Genomic DNA, 25,053 nt, shown 5'->3' on the forward strand with positions numbered 1-25,053 from the left:
CTCCATCCACCTCCAGCATCCTCAAACGTATCTCTGACTCGAAGGTCACAAGAAACTCATTTTGCAATAAATGTTAGTTTCCCATTAATCGTACACTTTCTAAAATCCAAACTCAGCCCTCCCCTCCAAATCTTCCCCATCATCCATCCCTTTCAAATCTCCCCCCTTGCCCCTCCCCTCCAAATCTTCCCCATCACCCATCCCTTTCAAATCTCCCCCCTTGCCCCTTCCCTCCTAGACTCTCCCTCACCCCTCCCCTCATAAACTCCCCCCACCCCTCCCCTCCAAATCTCCCCCATCTCTCCCATCCCTTTCAAATCCCCCCCTTTCCCCTTCCCTCCTAAACTCCCCCCTAACCCCTCCCCCAATAAACTCCCCCCTCGCCCCTCCCCTTAAAATCCCTCCACCCTCATTTTTTTCTCCATTTCCCCCCTCTCACCGCTCCTCCTCAAAGCATCCTCCCCGCTTCATCCCCCTTCCAACTCTCACCTCCATCTCCCCCAACCTTCTTCCTCGCTCTGCCCCCCCCCCCTCTCAAATAACACCTCGCTGTTCCTCACCCAATCATCATCAAACCTTTTCTCCGCCCCCATCCTTCCCTTTCTCCTAGCTATTCTGAAATCTCTGACACACTTTCAACAGCTCTCCCTACCTCTTCTTCCTCTTCCACATCTTACCCTACCCCTCCCCATTCTGGATCCGATGCTCCCCCTTCCTCTTCATAAACGATATGGACCTCAAACGTCCGGGGCCTTCGCGCAAACTTGACTGATCTCTCCATACAGGTTCCTTCTGACAAACCAGACTTGATCTGCTTAACAGAAACTTTCCTCCTTCAGGAGGTCTCTGATTCCTTAATATCTCTCCCGCGTTATTCCCTCCTCCGGTATGATAGACCTGAGCCACGTCCTGGAGGTGGGGTTGCTATCTTTATCAAAAACTCTCTTCCTCACTCGCCCTGCACTGCCCTCTCTCCACCTCACCCCCAGGAATACCTTTGGCTACGGCTTCCCCTTCTTTCCCACCTTTTGATCATATGTGTTCTGTACCATCTACCAAACAGTGATGACTCCATCTACATCTCGCTGTCTGATAATATGGACCAACTTCTGTCTACTCATCCCAACTCTCTCTTCCTCATATGTGGTGATTTCAATTGTCATCATGCCAGTTGGCTGGGTGTGGGTTCCTCTCTCACCAGCCATGGCTCCTCAGCAAAGGACTTCTGCGACTCACTGGGAGTGACACAATCGGTCAATTTCCTGACCCGGATCTCAGGCAATGGAGCATCTTCTCTTCTAGATTTGGTTATGACTAACTTCCCTGCAAATGTCTGCTGCTCTTCTTCTGCTCCAATCGGCTCATCTGATCATGTGCTTGTTAAAGTGGACATCTCTCTGACCATTCTCAGAGAGCCTCCTCAGCGTCGACAGGTCTGGCATTTCACTCAGGCCAACTGGCATGGTCTTCAAGCAGCCATCAATCATCTGGACTGGTCTCCAATCTCTGCCATCTCTGACATCAACTCATCCTGGGAATTCTTCCAAAGTAAATTGCTGTCTCTCATGCACAGATTTATCCTTTCTCGTCTTCAGTTGTCATACCCTTCCTCCCGTCCATGGTTCACGGAATCTTGTGGTGAGGCAGTTGCCCAGAAACAACTTGCCTTCACCTCCTGGAAAGCAAATCCAACGGAAGGAAATTTCATTTCCTTTCACAAAGCCCGAAACAAGTGTGTGTCCACCCTCAGGAGAGCCAGGAAACAATATCTCTCCTCTCTCAAGACTGAACTCTCAAACCTGTCTCCCTCCTCCAAATCCTGGTGGTGTCTGGTCAAATCTGTTTATGGTGTTTGTTCCCCCTCCATTTCCTCCCTTATCTCAAATGGCTACACAGCTGACTCTGCTCGTGAAAAACCTGAATGGCTCAACTCTGTGTTTGCCTCTAAATCTTGTGTCCCAAACCCATCCCTCTCTGTACCCACCGTACCCAGTCGTACCCAGCTGCTCCTGGACGCTGTGTCCTTTTCTCCTGACAAGGTGGAGAAGTTTCTGTCTTCCCTCGACTCTGATTATGCAACTGGATCTGACGGCATCAGCCCACGGGTCCTAAAATCCTGCTCTGCCGCTCTTTCACTCCCTCTCTCTGTTCTATTCACCCTCTCTTTTGCTCAAGGTCATCTGCCTTCAGCTTGGAAATCAGCCAACATCACCGCTTTACACAAAAATGTGCAAAAACAGATCCTTGCAACTACAGACCAATCAGCCTTCTCCCAATTATCAGCAAAGTCATGGAATCCATCATTGCTTCGGATATCAAATCTTTCCTCTTCTCCAATGGCTTGATCTCTGATCATCAATTTGGATTCAGACCAGGCCATTCTACTTTGGACATCCTGCTTCTACTTACTCAATGAATGAATGAATGAATGAATGATCGTTTTTAAGGCCATTATCCCCACTAGAGCGGGGATTAGCCTTGCGGGCCCCATGAAAATCATGGTTCCCTGTTTGAGGCAATGTTTTTATGGCCGGATGCCCTTCCTGATGCCAACCCTTAGTCGCCTCTTACGACGCGCAGGGATACGGTGTACCTATTCTAAACCGGGGTACACACCAGGATCATTCATCCCAGCAAGATGGTACTCAATTTGCCGACCTCGGAAGGATGACAGGCTGAGTCAACCCCTCTGGCATTCTCAATAATGGATGGAAGTCCTCAATGCCAAACAGGAAATCAGAGCTGTCTCCCTTGACATATCTCGTGCCTTCGATACGGTCTGGCACCCAGCTCTGCTCACCAAAGCTTTCCTCCTATGGTATCCATGGAAATCTCCACGCATGGCTCACAGACTGCCTCTCCTCACATAGTCAATGTGTAGCTCTAAATGGAGTTCTCTCATCCCCTCTTCCTGCCCAGGCTGAAGTTCCTCGAGGCAGTGTCTGTCACTCAAGCTTTTGGGTCTCACTATCTACCATGATCTTTCCTGGGAAAACCACATTTCCAAGCTGACCTCCAAAGCCAGTCGCCGACTGGGCATCGTCCGTAGTGCGAAGTCCTTCCTTGACACACCTGAGCTCCTCACCACATACAAGGCTTTCATCCGCAGCTCAATGGAATACTGCTCTCCCCTATGGGCTGGTGCTCCTGTCTCACACCTAGGTCGGACTCACGCTGTTGAATCCAAAACTTTTAGAATCAATGTTATCTCCCATGATGAAGCTGATTCTCATGGTCTCTCTCTCTCTCACCGCAAACAGGTTGGTGGTCTTTGTCTTCTACCACCGACTCCTCTCCGGCCTAGCTCTCCCATGTCTGTCTGCGCTCTGTCCCCCAAATATTCCTGTAGGACGCACAAGAACTGCCAGCAACCCTCTCCTGGTGAAACTGCCAAAATCAAGACTCTCTGCTCACCTTCACTGTTTCATTCCTCTTTTTTTCCCCACCTCTGGAACAAACTCCCACACTCTTTTCAATCCCACTCCTCCCTCCAGGTCTTTAAAACAGCTTATCTTCCCACACTTATCTAGTCCCATCAAAACCTTGATCTTTTCTACCCCCATTAATCCACCCCAAATCAACTTTTTTCAAATTCAATTTTCTTTCTTGAAAGTACCTGTAGTGTCCATCTTGTTTATCCCGTCTACCCCGCCCCAGCCCTCCCTCTTCCACAGATCTCCCGATGTCCCTGTTCTCTTCTGCTGTTGTTGTGCTTCCCTCTCTCTACCCCTCTTGTCTCCCACTCCATGTATTATATGTTTTATGCGTTTGCTCTTACACAAGCCTCGATACAGAAAAACACACACAGCTTCTCTTTTTGTCAAACAGTTTTTCTGTTTGTCTGTCTAGCTGTCCCCTTATATCTTGTTTGACTTGTGAACGGAAGGGGCGGGGTGGGGGGGGGGGCTTCGGTGGTCTATGGGGGTGGCAATTTGGGGAGGGGGGAAAGGGCGTAAGGGGGAAAAGGGATGGTGAGATCTTTGGTTCAGCTTATGTAATCGCATATTTAGCACAAATAATGGAGGACCACCAGACTCGATGGCATAATGGATAAAATGGCTGCTTTTAGTCTGTGAGGCCGGTGGTTCGAATCCCGGCCGAGTCATACTCAAAGACTTTATTTAAAAAAAAAATAAAGTTTTGTGCTGCTTCATTGCTCAACATTTAAAAGAATGGAGCACAGACAAACAACACGGTGAAGGCAATGGCAAACCCCCCAGTGCAACCCTTACCAAGAAACTCCTTCAGCAACTCCGACACTCTGTAACGAGTACGATACACCTGAATCAAATCAATGGGGGAGAATGTGGAGTAAAAGAGGGTGGTAGTGATTACAGTGGAGGGAGTGTAGCGTAGGGGTTGAGGGGTGCTACAGAAGACCTTCCCTAACCTTGTGCAGCAAGTATCTTGCGGACAGTGTCCAGTGAAACAACAATGTGTGGATTCATTTTGTGACAAACACTTCCTTTGAAATATTGAATAGTACATTTTTTTCCAGAAGTATATTGTGTCTAAATAATGCACAAGAGCTTCCAGATGAAGAAAGTCATTATGAAGAAGACAAGGTGCTTATTGACGAGGAGACTACCTCAAATAATGAAATTCCATTTAATCAAATTACTTGTGATTTTCATCTCAGACCTTTGAAGATGCTCTTCATCAGGTGATTAACGGTCATTTTTTAAATTCTTACTAATTCCTTCATTATGAAACTCGTTTTATTCTCCTTTACACTGAACATGAATCGGTGTGAATTTTGCCGGAATTCTCTAATTTTATCGCATTATTCTTGTACGAGAGATCCACATGTCGCTTTTGGTGCTTTTTTAAAAATCTTCCCAAGTACCCACTGATGGTATGGGTATGCCTTTTACTCGCTTCTTCTTCTTCACTTTACCCTGAACATGAATCTGTGTGAATTTTGCCGGAATTCTCTAATTTTATCGCATTGTTCTTGTACGAGAGACCCACATGTCACTTTTGGTGCTTTTTAAAAAATCTTCCCAAGTACCCACTGATGGTATGGGTATGCCTTTTACTCGCTTCTTCTTCTTCACTTTACCCTGAACATGAATCTGTGTGAATTTTGCCGGAATTCTCTAATTTTATCGCATTGTTCTTGTACGAGAGACCCACATGTCACTTTTGGTGCTTTTTAAAAAATCTTCCCAAGTACCCACTGATGGTATGGGTATGCCTTTTACTCGCTTCTTCTTCTTCACTTTACCCTGAACATGAATCTGTGTGAATTTTGCCGGAATTCTCTAATTTTATCGCATTATTCTTGTACGAGAGACCCACATGTCACTTTTGATGCTTTTTTATCTTCCCAAGTACCCACTAATGGTATGGGTATGCCTTTTACTCGCTTCTTCTTCTTCACTTTACCCTGAACATGAATCTGTGTGAATTTTGCCGGAATTCTCTAATTTTATCGCATTATTCTTGTACGAGAGACCCACATGTCACTTTTGGTGCTTTTTAAAAAATCTTCCCAAGTACCCACTGATGGTATGGGTATGCCTTTTACTCGCGTCTTCTTCTTCACTTTACCCTGAACATGAATCTGTGTGAATTTTGCCGGAATTCTCTAATTTTATCGCATTATTCTTGTACGAGAGACCCGCATGTCACTTTTGGTGCTTTTTTAATCCTCCCATGTACCCACTAATGGTATGGGTATGCCTTTTACTCGCTTCTTCTTCTTCTTCACTTTACACTGAACATGAATCTGTGTGAATTTTGCCGGAATTCTCTAATTTTATCGCTTTATTCTTGTATGAGAGACCCACATGTCACTTTTGGTGCTTTTTTAATCCTCCCAAGTACCCACTGATGGTATGGGTATGCCTTTTACTCGCTTCTTCTTCTTCACTTTACCCTGAACATGAATCTGTGTGAATTTTGCCGGAATTCTCTAATTTTATCGCATTATTCTTGTACGAGAGACCCACATGTCACTTTTGATGCTTTTTTATCTTCCCAAGTACCCACTAATGGTATGGGTATGCCTTTTACTCGCTTCTTCTTCACTTTACACTGAACAAGAATCTGTGTGAATTTTGCCGGAATTCTCTAATTTTATCGCATTATTCTTGTACGAGAGACCCGCATGTCACTTTTGATGCTTTTTTATCTTCCCAAGTACCCACTAATGGTATGGGTATGCCTTTTACTCGCTTCTTCTTCACTTTACACTGAACATGAATCTGTGTGAATTTTGCCGGAATTCTCTAATTTTATCGCATTATTCTTGTACGAGAGACCCGCATGTCACTTTTGATGCTTTTTTATCTTCCCAAGTACCCACTAATGGTATGGGTATGCCTTTTACTCGCTTCTTCTTCTTCACTTTACACTGAACATGAATGTGTGAGATTTGTGACAAAGTTACGCAGTTTAATAGAATTACATGCGATTTTCACTTCTGACTTGCCTATAATAAGATACGAATTGTGTATACATGCTCGAGGATCTTGGAAGAGCTGAAGCCGGATGGAAAGCAACAAAATGTGAGAATGAGTCGAAGTGAGAATGAGTGAGATCAAGGGGAGGAGGACAAGGACACATGGAGTGAACAAGCTGAATGAAACACAGAAAAAAGAGGAAGAGGAAAGTGGAGCTGGAACAGAAAAGGAACAAATCACTTGACTGACTAACAAAAGAGGTGAGGGAAAGGAAGGATTACGACAATCAATAGTGACGGACGGACTACACTCGACCGCAAACAATTTGGAGCTGATCTCGTGTTTTCTACCATTTTTGTGACACTTTCCCATGGAAAGTCATAAGATTCTATATTATGGCCTGTACAGTGGGAATTGAGGCCTTCTATTCCCACAGACCCTTTCCTAGTTTATTAATTTGATCCTTTGTGCTTTGTGTAGTCAATATTCGACGATAATACATTCGACTATAATAACATTGTGAAAGAAATCCGAATTTACTGTCACGTGACACTTGGTGTCTTCCCTCCAATCCTTTGTGACCCGAATCGGTTTTCAACTTGCAATCCTTGCCCTATTAATTTGCATCATTTCGAATGCACCTTTTGTTGCTTAGCTGGTTCTTTATGATGTAACTGTGTATACACCTTTGGGATAACACTTTATGTATTATTCACTGCAGCCTGTTGTTGTTGTTGTTGTTGTTGCTGGTTTTTCATACCTTCCTATAGCCGTCGGGCCCTATCTCTCACCTCCATGGTTTTACCTTGTGTTCTACCACATGAGTTGACACATTAAACTTAACTGCATAAATGTTCTAATTATTTAAAAATAACGAAACATCGTTTTTGTTTTTGGCCGTACCTACCGAGTCGCTCACCCATGACCGTTCATCACCTGATTGATAAAAAGCTACATGCAGGTGCATCGTCCATGTGTGGCGCGTTTGCAAACCAGTCTCACATCACCTTATTGGAGAGACCCCACGGACCACCCCCTCCTTCAGGGTGGATCAGGCAAAACGGACACAAACACAAAGCTGCCCTTCTGGTCACGCTCAATTCTGTTTGTCTGTTTGTTGTCTGTCCATTCTCCTGCATCTTGGATGTCTTGAGAACGGAACATTATAGGGCCTCCACAATTGGCAGACATAAGGGGTGTCTTGTGGGATGTGTTATGGGTGAGGGGTATGATTGTGGTGCAGGTGGGGAAGAGCAGGTATTGGGGGGCGGGGGGGGTCTCAGTAACGGGATTGAGTGATCACAACCAAGAGTAGCAACACTAATGAGGAATAAAATAGGGGGGAGGATGTGGGTAATCGGTGGAATTTTTTTTTTTTTTTTTTGTATACAAGATCGAGGCTCGTGAAAGAGCTAACATTAATCACACAAAAAGACAAACCGACACACAAAACACAAAAAACAAGGGGAGCGGTAGACAAGATGGGGAGAGAGGGGGAAGGACACAAAAGAGAGGGGGAAGGACACAAACACAACATTTGAGAGCAGGGACATCGGGAGGACTTGGGGGGAGGTGGGAGAGGATTAAAACATATGAACACTGCAAGGACTCTGGGGTGAATTACCGGGGGTAGAAAAGATCAAGGTTTTCGATGGGGGAAGATAAGAGATGGTGGTGAACAGCTGTTTTAAAGACCTGGAGGGAGGAGTGGGATTGAAGGGCGTGGGGGAGTTTGTTCCAGAGGCGGGAGAAAAGGGGAATGAAAGAGTGAAGGTGAGCAGAGAGCCTAGACTTTGGCAGTTTAACCAGAAGAGGGTTGCAGGCAGATCTTGTGCGACCTGAAGGAATATTGGGGGGACAGAGCACAGAGAGAGCTGGGGGAGCAAGGCCGGAGAGGAGTCGGTAGAAGACAGAAAGACCACCAACCTGCCTGCGGTGAGTGAGTGAAAGGCCCTCGGCGTTGACTACATCGCAGGAGATTCCAATGATTCTGAAAGCTTTGGCCTCAACAGCGTGAAGCCGAGCAAGGTGTGAGGCAGGAGCACCAGCCCAGAGGGGGGAACAGTATTCCATTGAGCTGCGGATGAAAGCCTTGTATGTGGTGAGGAGCTCAGGTGTGCCAAGGAAGGACTTCGCATGACGGAGGATGCCCAGTCGGCGACTGGCTTTGGAGGCCAGCTTGGAAATGTGGTTTTCCCAAGAAAGATCATGGCAGATAGTGAGACCCAAAAGCTTGAGCGACAGAACTTCTTTGAGAGGATTGTTGAGAAAGTAGATGGGAGGGTTGTCCAGTCGGTCCTTTCGGAGAGACATTGTAAGAGTGTGAGATTTGTCAGGATTGAAAGACATGTTCCACTTGTTTGACCAGTCTGTGATTTTTGTCCAGGTCTGCAGAGAGTGAGGAGGCTGCAGACTGCCGATCTGAGGGATGAGGAATGGAGCGACAGAGAGTAGAGTCGTCAGCAAAGAGATAGAGAGGATTTTCAAGAGAGTCAGAGAGATCATTGATGAAGACCAGAAAAAGCATAGGGCCCAGAACACTACCTTGGGGAACTCCAGCCTGAACAGGAAGAGGAGATGAGAGAAACCCATTCAGGGCCACACGTTGACTACGACCAGAGAGGAAGTCCGCCAGCCATGCGTGGAGATTTCCATGGATACCAAAGGAGGAGAGTTTGGAGAGCAGAGCAGGGTGCCAGACCGTATCGAAGGCACGTGAAATGTCAAGGGAGACAGCTCTAATTTCCTGTTTGGCGTTGAGGACCTCCATCCATTGTTGAGAAAGCAGAAGCAGCATGTCCAGAGTAGAGTGACCAGGTCTGAAACCAAATTGATGATCAGAGATCAAGCCATTGGAGAAGAGGAAAGATTTAATATCTGAAGCAATGATGGATTCCATGACTTTGCTGATAATTGGGAGAAGGCTGATTGGTCTGTAGTTGCTGGGATCTGTTTTTGCACCTTTTTTGTGCAAAGCGGTGATGTTGGCTGATTTCCAAGCAGATGGCAGATGACCTTGAGCAAAAGAGAGGGTGAAGAGAACAGAAAGAGGGAGTGAAAGTGCAGAAGCACATGATTTTAGGACCCGTGGGCCGATGCCGTCAGGACCAGTTGCAGAATCAGAGTCGAGGGTTGCCAGAAACTTTTCCACCTTGTCAGGAGGAAAGGACACAGAGTCCAGGAGCAGCTGGGTACGACTGGGTACGGTGGGTACAGAGAGGGATGGTTTTGGGACACAAGATTTAGAGGCAAACACAGAGTTGAGGCATTCAGCTTTTTCACGTGCGGAGTCAGCCGTTAAGCCGTTTGAGGTGAGGGAGGGGATGGAGGGGGAACAAACACCAGAAACAGATTTGACCAGACGCCATCAGGATTTGGAAGAGGGAGACAGATAAGAGAGTTCGGTCTTGAGAATGGTGAGATATTGTTTCCTGGCTCTCCTGAGGGTGGACACACACTTGTTTCGGGCTTTGTGAAAGGAAATGAGATTTCCTTCCGTTGGATTTGCTTTCCAGGAGACGAAAGCAAGTTGTTTCAGGGCAACAGCCTCACCACAAGATTCCGTGTACCATGGACGGGAGGAAGGGTATGACAACTGAAGACGAGATGGTATAAATCTGTGCATGAGAGAGAGCAATTTACTTTGAAAGAATTCCCAGGATGAGTTGATGTCAGAGGCGGTAGAGATGGGAGACCAGTCCAGATGATTGATGGCTGCTTGAAGACCGTGCCAGTTGGCCTGAGTGAAATGCCAGACTCGTCGACGCTGAGGAGGCTCTCTGAGAATGGTCAGAGAGATGTCCACTTTGACAAGCACATGATCAGATGAGCCGATTGGAGCAGAAGAAGAGCAGCAGACATTTTCAGGGAAGTTTGTCATAACCAAATCCAGAAGAGAAGATGCTCCGTTGACTGAGATCCGGGTCGGGAAATTGACAGATTGTGTCAGTCCCAGTGAGTCGCAGAAGTCCTTTGCTGAAGAGCCATGGCTGGTGAGAGAGGTACCCACACCCAGCCAACTGGCATGGTGACAATTGAAATCACCACATATGAGGAAGAGAGAGTTGGGATGGGTAGATAGAAGTTGGTCCATATTATCAGACAGTGAGATGTAGATGGAGTCATCACTGTTTGGTGGACGGTACAACACACATATGAACAAAAGGTGGGAGCGAAGGGGAAGCCGTAGCCAAAGGTATTCCTGGGGGTGAGGTGGAGAGAGGGCAGTGCAGGGCGAGTGAGGAAGAGAGTTTTTTATAAAGATAGCAACCCCCCCTCCAGGACGAGGCTCAGGTCTATCATACCGGAGGAGGGAGTAACCTGGGAGAGATACCAAGGAATCAGAGACATCATGAAGGAGGAAAGTTTCTGTTAAGCAGATCACGTCTGGTTTGTCAGAAGCAACCTGTATGGAGAGATCAGTCAAGTTTGAGCGAAGGCCCCGGATGTTTGAGGTCCATACTGTTAAAGAAGAGGAAGGGGGAGCATTGGATACAGAACAGGGGGAGGGAGCGGTACGGTATGATGTGGAAGAGGAGGAAGAGGTAGGGAGAGCTGTTGAAGGTGCGTCAGAGATTTCAGAACAGCTTGGAGAAAGGGAAGTATGGGGCGGACCAAAGGTTTGATGGTGAATGGGTGAGGCGCAGTGAGGTGTTGTTTGAGGAGGGGGAAGAGTGAGGCAGAAGGTTGAGGGAGCTGAAGGTGAGAGTTGGAAGGGGGAAGAAGCGGGGAGGACGCTTTGAGGAGGAGGGGTTAGAGGGGAGTCTAGGAGGGGAGGAGTGAGGGAGGGTCTCAGAGGGGAGGGGTGTGGGGGGAGTTTAGGAGGGAAGGGGCAAGGGGGGAGATCTGAAAGGGATGGGTGATGGGGAAGATTTGGAGGGGAGGGGCAAGGGGGAAGATTTGAAAGGGATGGGTGATGGGGAAGATTTGGAGGGGAGGGGTGAGATTGGATTTTGAAAAATGTACGATTAATGGGAAACGAACATTTCTTGCAAAATGAGATTCTTGCGACCTTTGAGTCAAAAATACGTTTGAGGATGCTGAAGGATGGGTGGAGTTCTGGAGAGTTTAGGGAATGAATGAAAGATGCACTATAAGAGATGGAATTTTTTTTTGGAATGAATAGATTTGGTGAGCAAGTCGAAAGCATCCTTTTATAGAAGAAGAAGAAAAAGGTGTTATAGAATATGACAGAATACCAGTCTTCAGGGGACAGATGGACCATTTTTTAACGACGTGAACAAAGAACGAACGAACAAATAAGAACGAAACGGATAAGAACAGAGAAGGGAATATATATATCAATTTTTTTTTTTTTTTTTTTTTTTTTGAGTTGGGATGAAAACAAAGACAGAGACCGAACGTGGAACGTGAAAAATAGAGACCGAAAGGAATTGCGAGCGCCGAAAGGAAACCGACGATTCTGTACACAGGTATGAAACACCAACACCAAGAATACTATTAGAGACACACCAATAGTTACATACACACCGAAAGAAAGATAAAGTTTCGACCTGTGGTAAAGCCGGTATTACGACAAAAACACAATTGTGAACAGTTACTTATTAACTTCGAAAGCGTGCGCGCATGCACAGCTTTGAAGAGACGTGACGTCACGTGACTTCCCGAGACGAGAAGAGACGTGAAGAGACTTTGAAGAGATTTAAAACGTTAGACAAGTGGTCGATGTTCGGGGAAGTTAGGGGGAGAAGAGAAAATCTAAGAAATAAGCAATACAGCGAAGGAAAGAACTTAAATTCACAGAACACCTATGGGGGTAGGGAGCCGAGGGAAACCAGGCCGCGCACGCGGTGGGACAGAAAAGGATTAAATTATACAAAAGTTTGCAAGAATTGCAAATCAACACCAACTGGAAAACACCCTGCAACACATGCACAATAAAAAAACGAGTCGGAATTGACGAACACGAATGGAAAAAATACTATAACTTTTGCTGCCGTGCAGAGAGCTCCAAGACGTTTTCAATTATTTAGGTTTTATTATTTACGTTTTTTTATTTTATTTTATATTATTTTATTTACGTTTTCAATTATGGTAAAAGAATCAAGTTATTAGGTTTTATTAAATATATATATTTCAATTTACGATGGATATTGAATTTGGGGGGAAGGTGGATCTTTATATGGCTTGAGTGATCGACACCTAAACTCGTTAATGATGAAAAAGATTAAGTTTTTAGCTTTAATTGATTTTGAGATTTAATCGGTGGGGTGTGGGGAATTTGGAATGGGGGGGGGGGGGGGGGGAGGTGGGGGGAGTGTAATCTATTTAACCGCTTTAATTGATCGTGACCAAACTTTTCAAGGATAGTGTAGACCAGGTGGAGAGTATAATTGGGGGGAGGTGGGGGGGGTGTGGGGGGGGGTGGGAATGGGGGGGGGAGGGGGGAGGTGGAGGGGGGGGTGTGGGGGGGTGGGAATGGGGGGGGGAGGGGGGGGAGGTGGGGGGAGTGTAATCTATTTAACCGCTTTAATTGATCGTGACCAAACTTTTCAAGGATAGTGTAGACCAGATGGAGAGTATAATTGGGGGGAGGGTGTGGGGGGGGGGGGTGGAGGGGTGGGGGGGGTGGAGCGATGGGGGTAGAGGTTCATTGTGTTTGTTGTCTTGAGAACAGTGTGAACATAGCACATGGACCCGCTTGTCACTCTTCAAACCAGCCAGTTAAAATATCCGGCATGCTGCTTTCTTTATCACTAACAAATCATCAGCATGAGTTTAAGAGCTATCTATCTATTACATCCTGCGCAATGTCCCAAAATTGGGATGGGAGGCATTAATTAACTAATTTATTACACATGAAACAAATGACGTGTTGACCTCCCCATTGGCCAAAAATAAAAGCTCCCCTTTGCTTTTGAGTCTTACCTGGATAATACGTACTCCACCTCCTCCCAGCATACCTTACCATTTATACGCACACCTCGCACACCCCTCGACAATTGCGCTCCCTTGGATTTGTAATAAACAGGCCTTTTTCAGAGAAAGATGTATCAATTTTTAAGGCATCAAAAATGGTGGCCAGTTTTGATGAATGAAGTTCATACGAATGTGTAAAATATCAAACTTTATACACAGCCCAGCTGGAAATTTGAAATGAGAAGCACTCGAGTCGAATGAAGAACCAACTGAGCAAAAGAAAAAGTTCAGATACACCCCAAAATTATTCTACACCTGTGTCCACCTGTTAATTTAAAAAAAATAGAACACAGGAGAAAGTGTACACCAACGTGGTAAGTTTCCACATTCAATTCCTGACACGACAGAACACGTTAAAAGGCACACATGAGAATCAGGGTTAAATACCATCCATCGTCCCACAGGTAGCACTGATTGAACAGCTCACCTCAAACAAGTAATTTGAGATAAATGTATGATACACAATGGCCTACTCTTTTTAAGTGGTACCGTGGAATGATCAATTTCCAAAGCCGAAATATAGAAGGAACAGTCGGCTTTTTGTCCATGTCCAAGGTCTGCATGCTCCGGGATGCAACACCCCTTTATACGATACCGGCACAAACGTTTTTGTTCGATCTGATCGATTTGTGCTGAGGACAGAGAAACTTGCAAACATTGCATAGAATTTTTCACTTTAATGCACCTTCTTCAAAATGACCAAAACCTTGTACGTTTATGATATTTTACAGGCATTTCATTTGGTTACGATATTATAACTACTATTGCTGTGAAGTTTCATTTCGACTTGAGAAAATATCCTCAAAATGGTCAACTTAATGCCTATAACAAGTAAATAAATAACATACATTAAATACTAACGTATAGAAACATGGTCTGCAGATACGAGCTATTTAACTGCCTTTGCATGAAAAAAAATAACTTTCTTTATAGTTTAAGAATATAACAAAAGGGAAAATGTGCTAAAATATGTAAACAGATTATATATATATATAAATGATGCAAAATAAATAGTAAATATATTTACACGCTTGCATACTCATTAAATATGGTGAAAAAGTCATTTACCCTGTTCATCAAAATTCATATATATATATATACATATATTATATACTGTATATAATATACACTGTATATTATATATACTGTATTTAATATATACTGTATATAATATATACTGTATATAATATATACTGTATATAACATATACTGTATATAACATATACTGTATATATATATATATTATATACTGTATGTATATATATATATATATATATATATACTGTATATATATATATACACTGTATATATATATATGTATATATATATATATATATATATATATATATATATATATATATATATATATATATACTGTATATATATATACATATACATACATATATCTACTGTATATATTTATACTGTATATATATATATAATATATACTGTATATATACATTCTACTGTGGTTTGAACAACAACACTAATTAACCTGGTGTAAAACGCAGGTGCAATCAACTAAACCGCACTCATCTTGTGTCACAAAACTCCTTTCTATACATTAGAATATATATTAAGTTTTTTTTTTTGAGGTCACGCCATCACTTAGATGTTTGAAAAAAATAAAAATAAGAACCCATAAATATACAAACTATCTGTTTATCTTCGCTGTAACCTATTATTGATCAAATTGTAAGAGCATTCCCATCTCCATGATTTTATGTAGGATCAGCCCTCATTCCTATCTCTGTATGATTTTATGTAGGATCAGCCCTAATTCCCATCTCCATGATTTTATGTAGGATCAGCCCTCATTCCTATCTCTGTATGATTTTATGTAGGAGTAGTCCTCATTCCCATCTCTGTATGATTTTATATAGGATCAGCCCTCATTCCTATCTCTGTATGATTTTATGTAGGATCAGCCCTCATTCCCATCTCCATGATTTTATGTAGGATCAGCCCTCATTCCTATCTCTGTATGATTTTATGTAGGAGTAGTCCTCATTCCCATCTCTGTATGATTTTATATAGGATCAGCCCTCATTCCTATCTCTGTATGATTTTATGTAGGATCAGCCCTCATTCCTATCTCTGTATGATTTTATGTAGGAGTAGTCCTCATTCCCATCTCTGTATGATTTTATGTAGGATCAGCCCTCATTCCTATCTCTGTATGATTTTATGTAGGAGTAGTCCTCATTCCCATCTCTGTATGATTTTATGTAGGATCAGCCCTCATTCCCATCTGTATGATTTTATGTAGGAGTAGTCCTCATTCCCATCTCTGTATGATTTTTGTAGGATCAGCCCTCATTCCTATCTCTGTATGATTTTATGTAGGAGTAGTCCTCATTCCCATCTCTGTATGATTTTATGTAGGATCAGCCCTCATTCCTATCTTTGTATGATTTTATGTAGGATTAGTCCTCATTCCAATCTCTATGATTTTGGGTAGGATATATTCACATCTGTATTCACATCTGTATGATTTTATGTAGGATCAGTCCTCATACTCCCATCTCTATGATTTTATGTAAGATTAGTCCTCATTCCCCCTTCTGTTTGATCTTATGTAGGAGTAGTCCTCATTCCCATCTCTATGATTTTATGTCGGATCAGCCCTCATTCTCATCTCTGTATGATTTTATGTAGGATCAGTTCTCACACTCCCATCTCTGTATGATTTTATGTAGGATGAGTTCTCACACTCCCATCTGTTTGATTTTGTGTAGGATCAGCCCTCATTCTCCCTTCTGTTTGATTTTATGTTGTCTTCGCCCTCATACTCCCTTCTCTGTGTGATTTTATGTAGGATCAGTCCTCATTCCCCCTTCTGTTTGATCTTATGTCGGAGTAGTCCTCATTCCCATCTCTATGATTTTATGTGGGATCAGCCCTAATTCCCATCTCTGTATGATTTTATGTAGGATCAGTGCTCATACTCCCATCTGTTTGATTTTATGTCGGATTAGTCCTCATACTCCCATCTGTTTGATTTTTTGTAGGATTAGTCCTCATACTCCCATCTCTATGATTTTATGTAGGATCAGTGCTCATACTCCCATCTGTTTGATTTTATGTAGGATTAGTCCTCATACTCCCATCTCTATGATTTTATGTAGTCTCAGCCCTCATTCCCCCTTCTGTTTGATCTTATGTCGGAGTAGTCCTCATTCCCATCTCTGTATGATTTTATGTAGGATCAGTCCTCATTCCCATCTCTGTATGAGTTCACATAGGATCAGCCCTAATTCCCATCTGTTTGATTTTATGTAGGATTAGTCCTCATTCTTCCTTCTGTTTGATTTTGTGAAGTCTTAGACCTCATTCCCATCTCTGTATGATTTTATGTAGGATCAGTCCTCATACTCCCACCTCTATGATTTTATGTAGGATCAGTCCTCATACTCCCATCTCTATGATTTTATGTAGGATCAGTTCTCACACTCCCATCTGTTTGATTTTGTGAAGTCTTAGACCTCATTACCATCTCTGTATGATTTTATGTAGGATCAGTCCTCATACTCCCACCTCTATGATTTTATGTAGGATCATTCCCCACACTCCCAATTGTTTGATTTTATGTAGGATCAGTTCTCACACTCCCATCTCTATGATTTTATGTAGGATTAGTCCTTATTCCCATTTGTATGATTCATGTATGATCAGTTCTCACACTCCCATCTGTTTGATTTTATGTAGGATCAGCCCTCATTCCCATCTCTATGATTTTATGTAGGATCAGCCCTAATTCCCATCTTTGTATGATTTAATGTAGGATCAGTCCTCATTCCCATCTCTGTATGAGTTCACATAGGATCAGCCCTAATTCCCATCTCTGTATGATTTTATGTAGGATTAGTCGTCATTGCCATCTCTGTTTGATTTTATGTAGGATCAGCCCTAATTCCTATCTCTGTATGAGTTTATGTAGGATCAGTTCTCACACTCCCATCTGTATGATTTTATGTAGGATTAGTCCTCATTCCCATCTCTATGATTTTATGTAGGATCAGCCCTAATTCCCATCTCTGTATGATTTTATGTAGGATTAGTCGTCATTCCCATCTCTGTTTGATTTTATGTAGGATAAGCCCTAATTTCCATCTCTGTATGAGTTTATGTAGGATCAGTTCTCACATTCCCATCTGTTTGATTTTATGTAGGATTAGTCCTCATTCCCATCTCTATGATTTTATGTAGGATCAGCCTTCATTCCCATCTCTGTATGAGTTCACGTAGGATCAGCCCGAATTCCCTTCTCTGTATGATTTTATGTAGGATCAGCCTTCATTCCCATCTCCGTATGAGTTCACGTAGGATCAGCCCTAATTCCCATCTCTGTATGATTTTATGTAGGATTAGTCGTCATTCCCATCTCTGTATGATTTTATGTAGGATCAGCCTTCATTCCCATCTCCGTATGAGTTCACGTAGGATCAGCCCTAATTCCCATCTCTGTATGATTTTATGTAGGATCAGCCCTAATTCCCATCTCTGTATGAGTTCACGTAGGATCAGCCCTAATTCCCATCTCTGTTTGATTTCATGTAGGATCAGCCCTAATTCCCATCTCTATGATTTTATGTAGGAGTAGTCCTCATTCCCATCTCTGTATGATTTTATGTAGGATCAGCCTTCATTCCCATCTCTGTTTGAGTTCACGTAGGATCAGCCCTAATTCCCATCTCTGTATGATTTTATGTAGGATCAGCCCTTCCTTCATTCATTGTCCTTGCTGCTCTTTCCTTTGTTGGATTGCTTGTTATTTCGTGCCATTATTGCTTAACGTAATCATACCGGAAATGCAGTGAAACAAAATGTCGGCAAAGTGAAATAAATTGCATTTCTCAGAGATTTTTCAGACGGTTGAATTAAGCGCTTTGAATTCAAGTTCTGCTGTTTTAGCTAAAACGTACAAAAAGTCATTCCGTATGTTCATTGTCTCTTAAATATATATAACGGTGTACGTCCAAATTGTCAAAGCCTGGCATCAGCTTTGTAAATAAACCGATAATTTGTTTGTAAAATAAATCTACAATGAATCTGCAATGTTTCCGCAGACAGATGTACATCGGATCCGCTTCCATTGGAACCCACACAATTTCGGTGGGAAAACGCCACGGGCGGTTTGCAGAAGGTCGGCCATGAATGATCACGCAGGTAGGGGACGTCCATTTTGTGATCCGGGCCCACACGGCTACAGGTGAGTTAGCCTCGGGACATCTTGGAGCAACGAACCGTGATGGCGACCGGACATCGGAGGCAGCAGATCGGGATAGACCGGGAGGTCGGCCTCGCAACGACCGGGCCCCCCGTGTCCGTACATGCCCTGCCCGGTGCCGGATAGTTCCACGTGGCCCGAGTGCGAGGTGTGCGAGAGGGAGACGTTGGCAACCAGGGAGTCGTTTCCGAAAGGCTCCTCGAATTCTACCCCACCGAAGGCGGCTCCCGCAGGCAGGAACTGGTTTCCGAAGCAGCCATCGCTCAGCAAGTAGTCTGTCGAGGGCTTGGCGACCTTGCTAGCAAAGCGTCTGCTTGGGGACGAGCCGCCATTAATCAGAGCCACGTAGCTCGGAGGCATGGAATAGGGACTCGATTGGCGGCATTTTAGGCCGAACGGTGGCGGAGAGACGCGATCGTAAGGAGACTGGGCCGCCACACCACCCTGGTTGAGGGTGAAGCCGTAAGCGGGCGGCAGGCCCAGTTGAGGAGACCCTGCCGGCGAGCGCGCCATTCCTGGAGACAACGGTCCACGGACCTTCTGGTCCTTTTTGTACTTCATGCGCCGGTTTTGAAACCAGATCTTTATCTGGCGCTCGCTGAGGTTCAGAAGGTTCGCCATCTCGATACGGCGTGGTCGGCACAAATAGCGATTGAAGTGGAACTCCTTCTCGAGCTCCACGAGCTGTGCGCTTGTGTAGGCCGTGCGTGCTCGCTTGCTCGGCGAACAGCCAGGAGGACTCTTTTCATCACAGCTCTCACCTGGAGATGTAAATACAGGTTAGGGTGGAGATAAACAAACGAGCAATATATGACTCCTTTACTAATTAGTAATAGCTTCAATGTGAACGCATCCTCCCGTTGCTTATCTCCACATGTCCATATGCATATATATATATATATATATATATATATATATATATATATATATACATGTGTGTGTGTGTGAGCGTATTTGCTTGCAAGCTGTTGTTGGCTGCCATCTCCACACTTGGGTGGGTTGCATTGGAGACCTGCTCGGTTTCAAAGCATTTCTGTGTGTGTTCCTGTGTATGTATGTATGTATGTGTGTGTGTGTGTGTGTGTGTGTGTTTGTGTGTGTGTTCCTGTGTATGTGTGTGTGTGTGTGTGTGTGTGTATGTATGTGTGTGTTAGTGTGTGTGTGTGTGTGTGTGTGTGTATATGCTACTGTGTTTGTATGTTAGTGTGTGTGTATGTTACTGTGTGTGTGTATGTTACTGTGTATGTTACTGTGTGTGTGTATGTTACTGTGTATGTTACTGTGTGTGTGTGTGTATGTGTGTGTGTGTATATGTTACTGTGTGTGTGTGTATGTTACTGTGTATGTTACTGTGTGTGTGTATGTTACTGTGTGTGTGTGTGGGTGTGTGTGTGTATATGTTACTGTGTGTGTGTGTGTGTGTGTGTGTGTTACATAATATGTTAACAAATACTAATCCTATCCCCTCCTTTAAGGCTAATGTTGTCCCTCCTTTCTAAACTAGTGCTTCCCCCTCTGGCTAATGCTGCTGTGCCCCATTACATATAACCCTCCCAGTACATAAGGTGGTGTTATTAGTTGACTATCCTGTCCTGTCTACCTTCAGCCTACTGTGAACGTTGGAGCTGCAAGCATCACCTTTATGAAATGAAATAGGCTATGTGTGATTTGGGATTCCAGGTACTCACAATTGTGCGACCCTCCAAAAACCGTAAAACTATACAACCGGTGTATAGATGCTTTAGCTTAAACCCTTAAACACTCCTGACCATTTAGTAACAAACTACCAAGAGGTAGTCGTGATGGAACAGTGGATGAAATTGACAAGCCATTCAATGAGGTACGCTAAGGGCCGTGCGGAGCAAGAGGCTAACGTTTTAGGCGTTAACCCTTCGTTAGCTCAGGTGTTATCCTTCATGATGTTGCATCAGAGAACGAACGAACGAGCTGCTTTGAAAGTGACGTGTTCGTCTTTTCCCTCCACAAACGTCCCGTCATCATCAAGGTGACGAGGTTTTTGCCTCCCAGTTTGCACTTCGTTTATTGCTGCAAACTTTGCACTGACTCGTGAGAAATTGATTAGTGACGCACACTTTAATATGTAAAAGATCATTTTTTAATCCTCTGTGGATAAACTTTACATCTTGTTGGATAAAAGAAGCTTTTCCCTAAAAGATCCTCAATAGTGTTCTGTAAGGATAACGGATGCAAGGCGAAGCAGATATTGAAATCCCTGGTTCTCTTCATCCCCAAAGCCTCTTTTAAAGGGCTTCAAACCGACTGTGGCCATAAGGGTGGAATGTTGGATTCCTCACTATTTGGGATTCTACACAAAATTCTGTGCACACGTGACATGTAAGGCCACAAGAGATGAAATCCAAAAACGATAATATAGATGATTGGGATTATTAAAGTGTATTGTGGCGGACACGAAAGATCACTGGCGTGATGGCATCATTCCGCGCACCAAGTGGGCGTCGGCCACGCCCGAGGGGTAGGCGTGGCCTCGGGATATACACGGGGCTCGCAGCCCGAGCTCCTTAGTGCTACAGTAGGGCTCTTTCAATAAAGACTTTTGATTTACCGTGTTGTCCGCTTCCTCCTTGGTAAGCAAGTAGCGCCCGTAGCACCGCGCTTCATTTGGTGACCCCGACGTTGGATCAGCCGTCGCTAACCATCCGAACACGCCATAGCAATGGCAAACAACGCGGTCAAGCTCCCTGAGTTCTGGGAGGCCCAAGCAGAGCTCTGCTTCATGCAAGCCAAAGCCCAGTTTCAGCTTCGGCGCATCACGGGCGACGCGACGCGATACTACCACGTCGTCGCCACCCTTGGGCCCGGCACAGCCGCCCGGGTCGTGTCTGTCCTGAGGAACCCGCCGGACGACCACAGGTACGAGGCGATCAAGCGTCTCCTCCTCGCCACGTTCGGCCTCATGGTGGACGCTCGGGCCGACCGCCTCCTGGACCTCCCCGAGCTCGGCGACACGTGACCGTCGGTCCGAATGGACCATATGCTGTCACTACTGGGCGACGAAACCCCGGATTTTCTATTCCGAGCGCTATTTCGACACCAGCTGCCGGCACGAGTACGCCTCGCGTTGGCCGGTTCGATGATAACGGAACCCCGAGCTCTCGCTGCCGAGGCCGACAAGTTCTTCGCGGCTTTAGATACGCGGGTGAGTTTCGGTGCGGCCGTCGCGGCTCCCGGGGCTGCGGCGGCTGCGGCTGCGCGCCCCTACTCCGAGCCCGAAACTGCTGCGGGTGACCAGCCCTACTACGCGACGCGCCCTCTGGCCGCTGATCCTCCTGCGGGTGACCACCCCTGCTCCGAGGGGCGCCTCGTGGCGGCCGCCACGCCACGCCCACCTCCGCCGCCGCGGAAAGAACCGCAAGCCTGGTGCTGGTTTCACACCAAGTTCGGCCACGAGGCTTGGCAGTGTCGCCCGCCGTGCTCATTCGGCAGGTCGGGAAACGCTCGGGCCGGCCCTCGGTAGTGGCACTGAGCGCCGGCCGTTCAAACAGCCTACTGTTCATAACGGACACCTTGTCCGGGCGCCATTACCTGTGCGACACGGGAGCGCAGTTGAGTGTCGTTCCCGCCGGTAGGTCCGACAAGCAGACCGCGGGCCGGGGCCCCGCGCTGCTTGCTGCCAACGGTACGTCCATACGCACATACAGAAAACGCTGCCTCTCTCTGCGGTTCGGAGGGCAGGTTTTCCGGTGGTCGTTCGTCACTGCCGACGTGCCCATGGCACTGCTTGGCACGGACTTCCTGTGTGCAAATGGCCTGTTGGTGGACGTAAAGCACAGAAGGCTCGTCCAGGCCGAGACGTTCAGCTCGCTCGCTTGCGGAGGAGGACATCCCGAAGACGGCCGTCATCAGGCCATTCAGACTTTTCGAATTTCTTCGCATGCCCTTCGAGTTGAAGAATGCGGCTCAGGCGTTCCAGCGACTAATGGACAGCGTCTTGCGTGACTTGGATTTCGTGTACGTCTACCTGGATGACATCCTCGTCGCCAGCGCGTCCCGCGAAGAGCACCTCCACCATCTCCGCACGCTCTTCAAACGCCTGGGCCAGCATGGCCTCATCGTGAACCCCACCAAGTGCCGGTTCGGCGTCGCCGACATTGACTTTTTGGGGCACTGCGTCACCAGGCACGGGGCCGTCCCCCTCCCGGCCAAGGTGGAGGCGGTGAAGGGGTTTCCGCGCCCCCGCACGATCAAGGGGCTCCAGGAGTTCCTGGGCATGGTAAACTTTTACCATCGGTTCCTGCCCCGCATCGCCCAGCTCCTTCGCCCCTTGCACGAGGCCCTCCGAGGGAAGCCGGGCAAAGGTGACGTTACCTGGACCGAGCAGATGGACGCGGCATTCGCGGGCGCGAAGCTCGCCTTGCCTAACGCCACCATGCTCGCGCACCCGGCGCCCGACGCACCGATCGCCCTCACCACCGACGCCTTGGACTACGCGGTGGGTGCGGTGCACGAACAATAGGTGCGTGGTGCCTGGCAACCGCTGGCATTCTTCAGCCGGCAGCTTCGCCCACCCGAACGCCGTTATAGTACCTTCGACCGCGAGTTGCTCGGGCTTCACCTGGCGGTCAGGCACTTCCGCCATCTGCTCGAGGGCCGTGCGTTCACGGCCTTCGTCGACCACAAGCCACTGGTCTTCGCGATGGGCAAGGTCACTGAGCCGTGGTCTGCCCGGCAGCAGCGTCACCTCTCGGCCGTGTCCGAATATACGACGGACATCCGGCACGTGGCGGGGAAGGACAAGCCGGTGGCGGATTGCCTTTCCCGGTCCGTCGCCCACAGTCCACCTCGGCATCAACTATGCTCAGATGGCGGCGGAACAGGCCGCCGACCCCGGCGTCCAGGCCTTGCGGACCGCCGTCACCAGCCTCCGCGTCACCGAGGTGCCGTTCGACGGCGCGGGCACGGCCCTCTTGTGCGACGTCTCCCTCGGGCGGCCTCGCCCCATCGTGCCCGCAGGCTGGCAGCGCCAGGTTTTTGATGCCATCCACGGCCTGTCCCACCCGGGCACGAAGGCCTCCCAGAGGTTGGTCGCCGACAAGTTTGTCTGGCATGGCCTCCGGAAGGCCGTCCGCGGCTGGACCAGGACGTGCCTCGCGTGCCAGCGCGCAAAGGTGCACCGACACACCCAGGCCCCATTGGCCCCGTTTACGGTGCCAGAACGTAGGTTCGACCACGTTCACGTGGACCTGGTGGGACCTCTGCCCCCCTCGCGGGGTTTCACCCATGTCCTCACAATTGTGGACCGCACCACCCGGTGGCCGGAGGCCGTGCCTTTGGCGGCGACGACGGCGGCGGACGTCACGCAGGCGTTCATCGCCACCTGGGTCGCCCGGTTCGGCGCCCCCTCGGACAGCTCGTCCGACCGCGGCCCCCAGTCCACCTCGGAGCTCTGGGGGGCGGTCGCGCGGGGGCTCAGGGTCCAGCTGCACCGAACTACGGCCTACCACCCCCAGGCCAACGGCCTGTGCGAGCAGTTCAACCGCTCGTTGAAGGCCGCGCTCCGGGTCACCCTCCGCGACGGCGGCTGGGTCGACAGGCTCCCCTGGGTCCTGCTGGGCCTCCGGACTGCACCCAAGGACGACCTGCGCGCATCCGCGGCAGAGTTGGTCTTCGGACAACTGCTGCGGGTGCCGGGCGAGTTTCTCCCCGACCCCACGGCACCATGGTCTGCAGCGCAGGAGCGCTCCGCACTGCAGGAGACAGCCCGGAGGTTCGCCCCCGGTGCCGACGGCGCACCACGGGCACCCACCTACGCACGTCGCCCCGGAGCTTCGCACCGCAGAGTACGTCTTCGTCCGGCACGACGCCCACCGGACACCACTGCGCCCCCCCCGTACGACGGGCCTTTCCGCGTGCTGGAGACCGGGGTGAAACATTTCACCTTGGACATCGGCGGTACTCCCGACCGCGTCTCAGTGGATCGCCTCAAGCCGGCCCACCTCGACGTGGACCACCCACCCCCGGTGGCTCGGCCCCCACGTCGGGGCCGCTCCCCTGCGGGCGGACCCCCGGCACCGCCAAGCCCCGCCGGCACGCCGCCCCCCGGTCCTGCACCCATCCCGGGTGCAGCCGGAGGCATCCCAGCTGGCATCCCTGCACCCCGGACGCCGCCAGTCGCCAGAGGGCGCTTCGGCCGGGTCATCCGTTTGCCCCGCAAACTGGCCCTCCAGGTGCGCGGGAATTCTGGGGGGGCGCGTGTGGCGGACACGAAAGCTCACTGGCGTGATGGCATCATTCCGCGCACCAAGTGGGCGTCGGCCACACCCGAGGGGTAGGCGTGGCCTCGGGATATACACGGGGCTCGCAGCCCCGAGCTCCTTAGTGCTACAGTCGGGCTCTTTCAATAAAGACTCTTTTGATTTACCGCGTTGTCCGCTTCCTCCTTGGTAAGCAAGTAGTGCGCGTAGCACCGCGCTTCAGTATTGTCTTTCTTTTAAGCCT

General features: G+C 47.5%; 1 protein-coding gene across 1 annotated transcript in view; it reads right to left on the reverse strand.

Annotated features, from left to right (window-relative positions):
* LOC137437609 (homeobox protein Hox-A3-like) overlaps window positions 1-25,053 on the reverse strand; it is a 43,004-nt gene that overhangs the window by 7,117 nt on the left and 10,834 nt on the right. Inside the window, exon 2 of the mRNA XM_068132079.2 lies at window positions 18,594-19,337. Coding sequence (XP_067988180.2) covers window positions 18,594-19,337 — 744 coding nt within the window. The remainder of the gene's footprint in view (window positions 1-18,593; window positions 19,338-25,053) is intronic.

This window comes from Myxine glutinosa, chromosome 12 (genome assembly GCF_964187855.1).
Source record: "Myxine glutinosa chromosome 12, kmMyxGlut1.1, whole genome shotgun sequence".
Lineage (NCBI taxonomy): Eukaryota > Metazoa > Chordata > Myxini > Myxiniformes > Myxinidae > Myxine > Myxine glutinosa.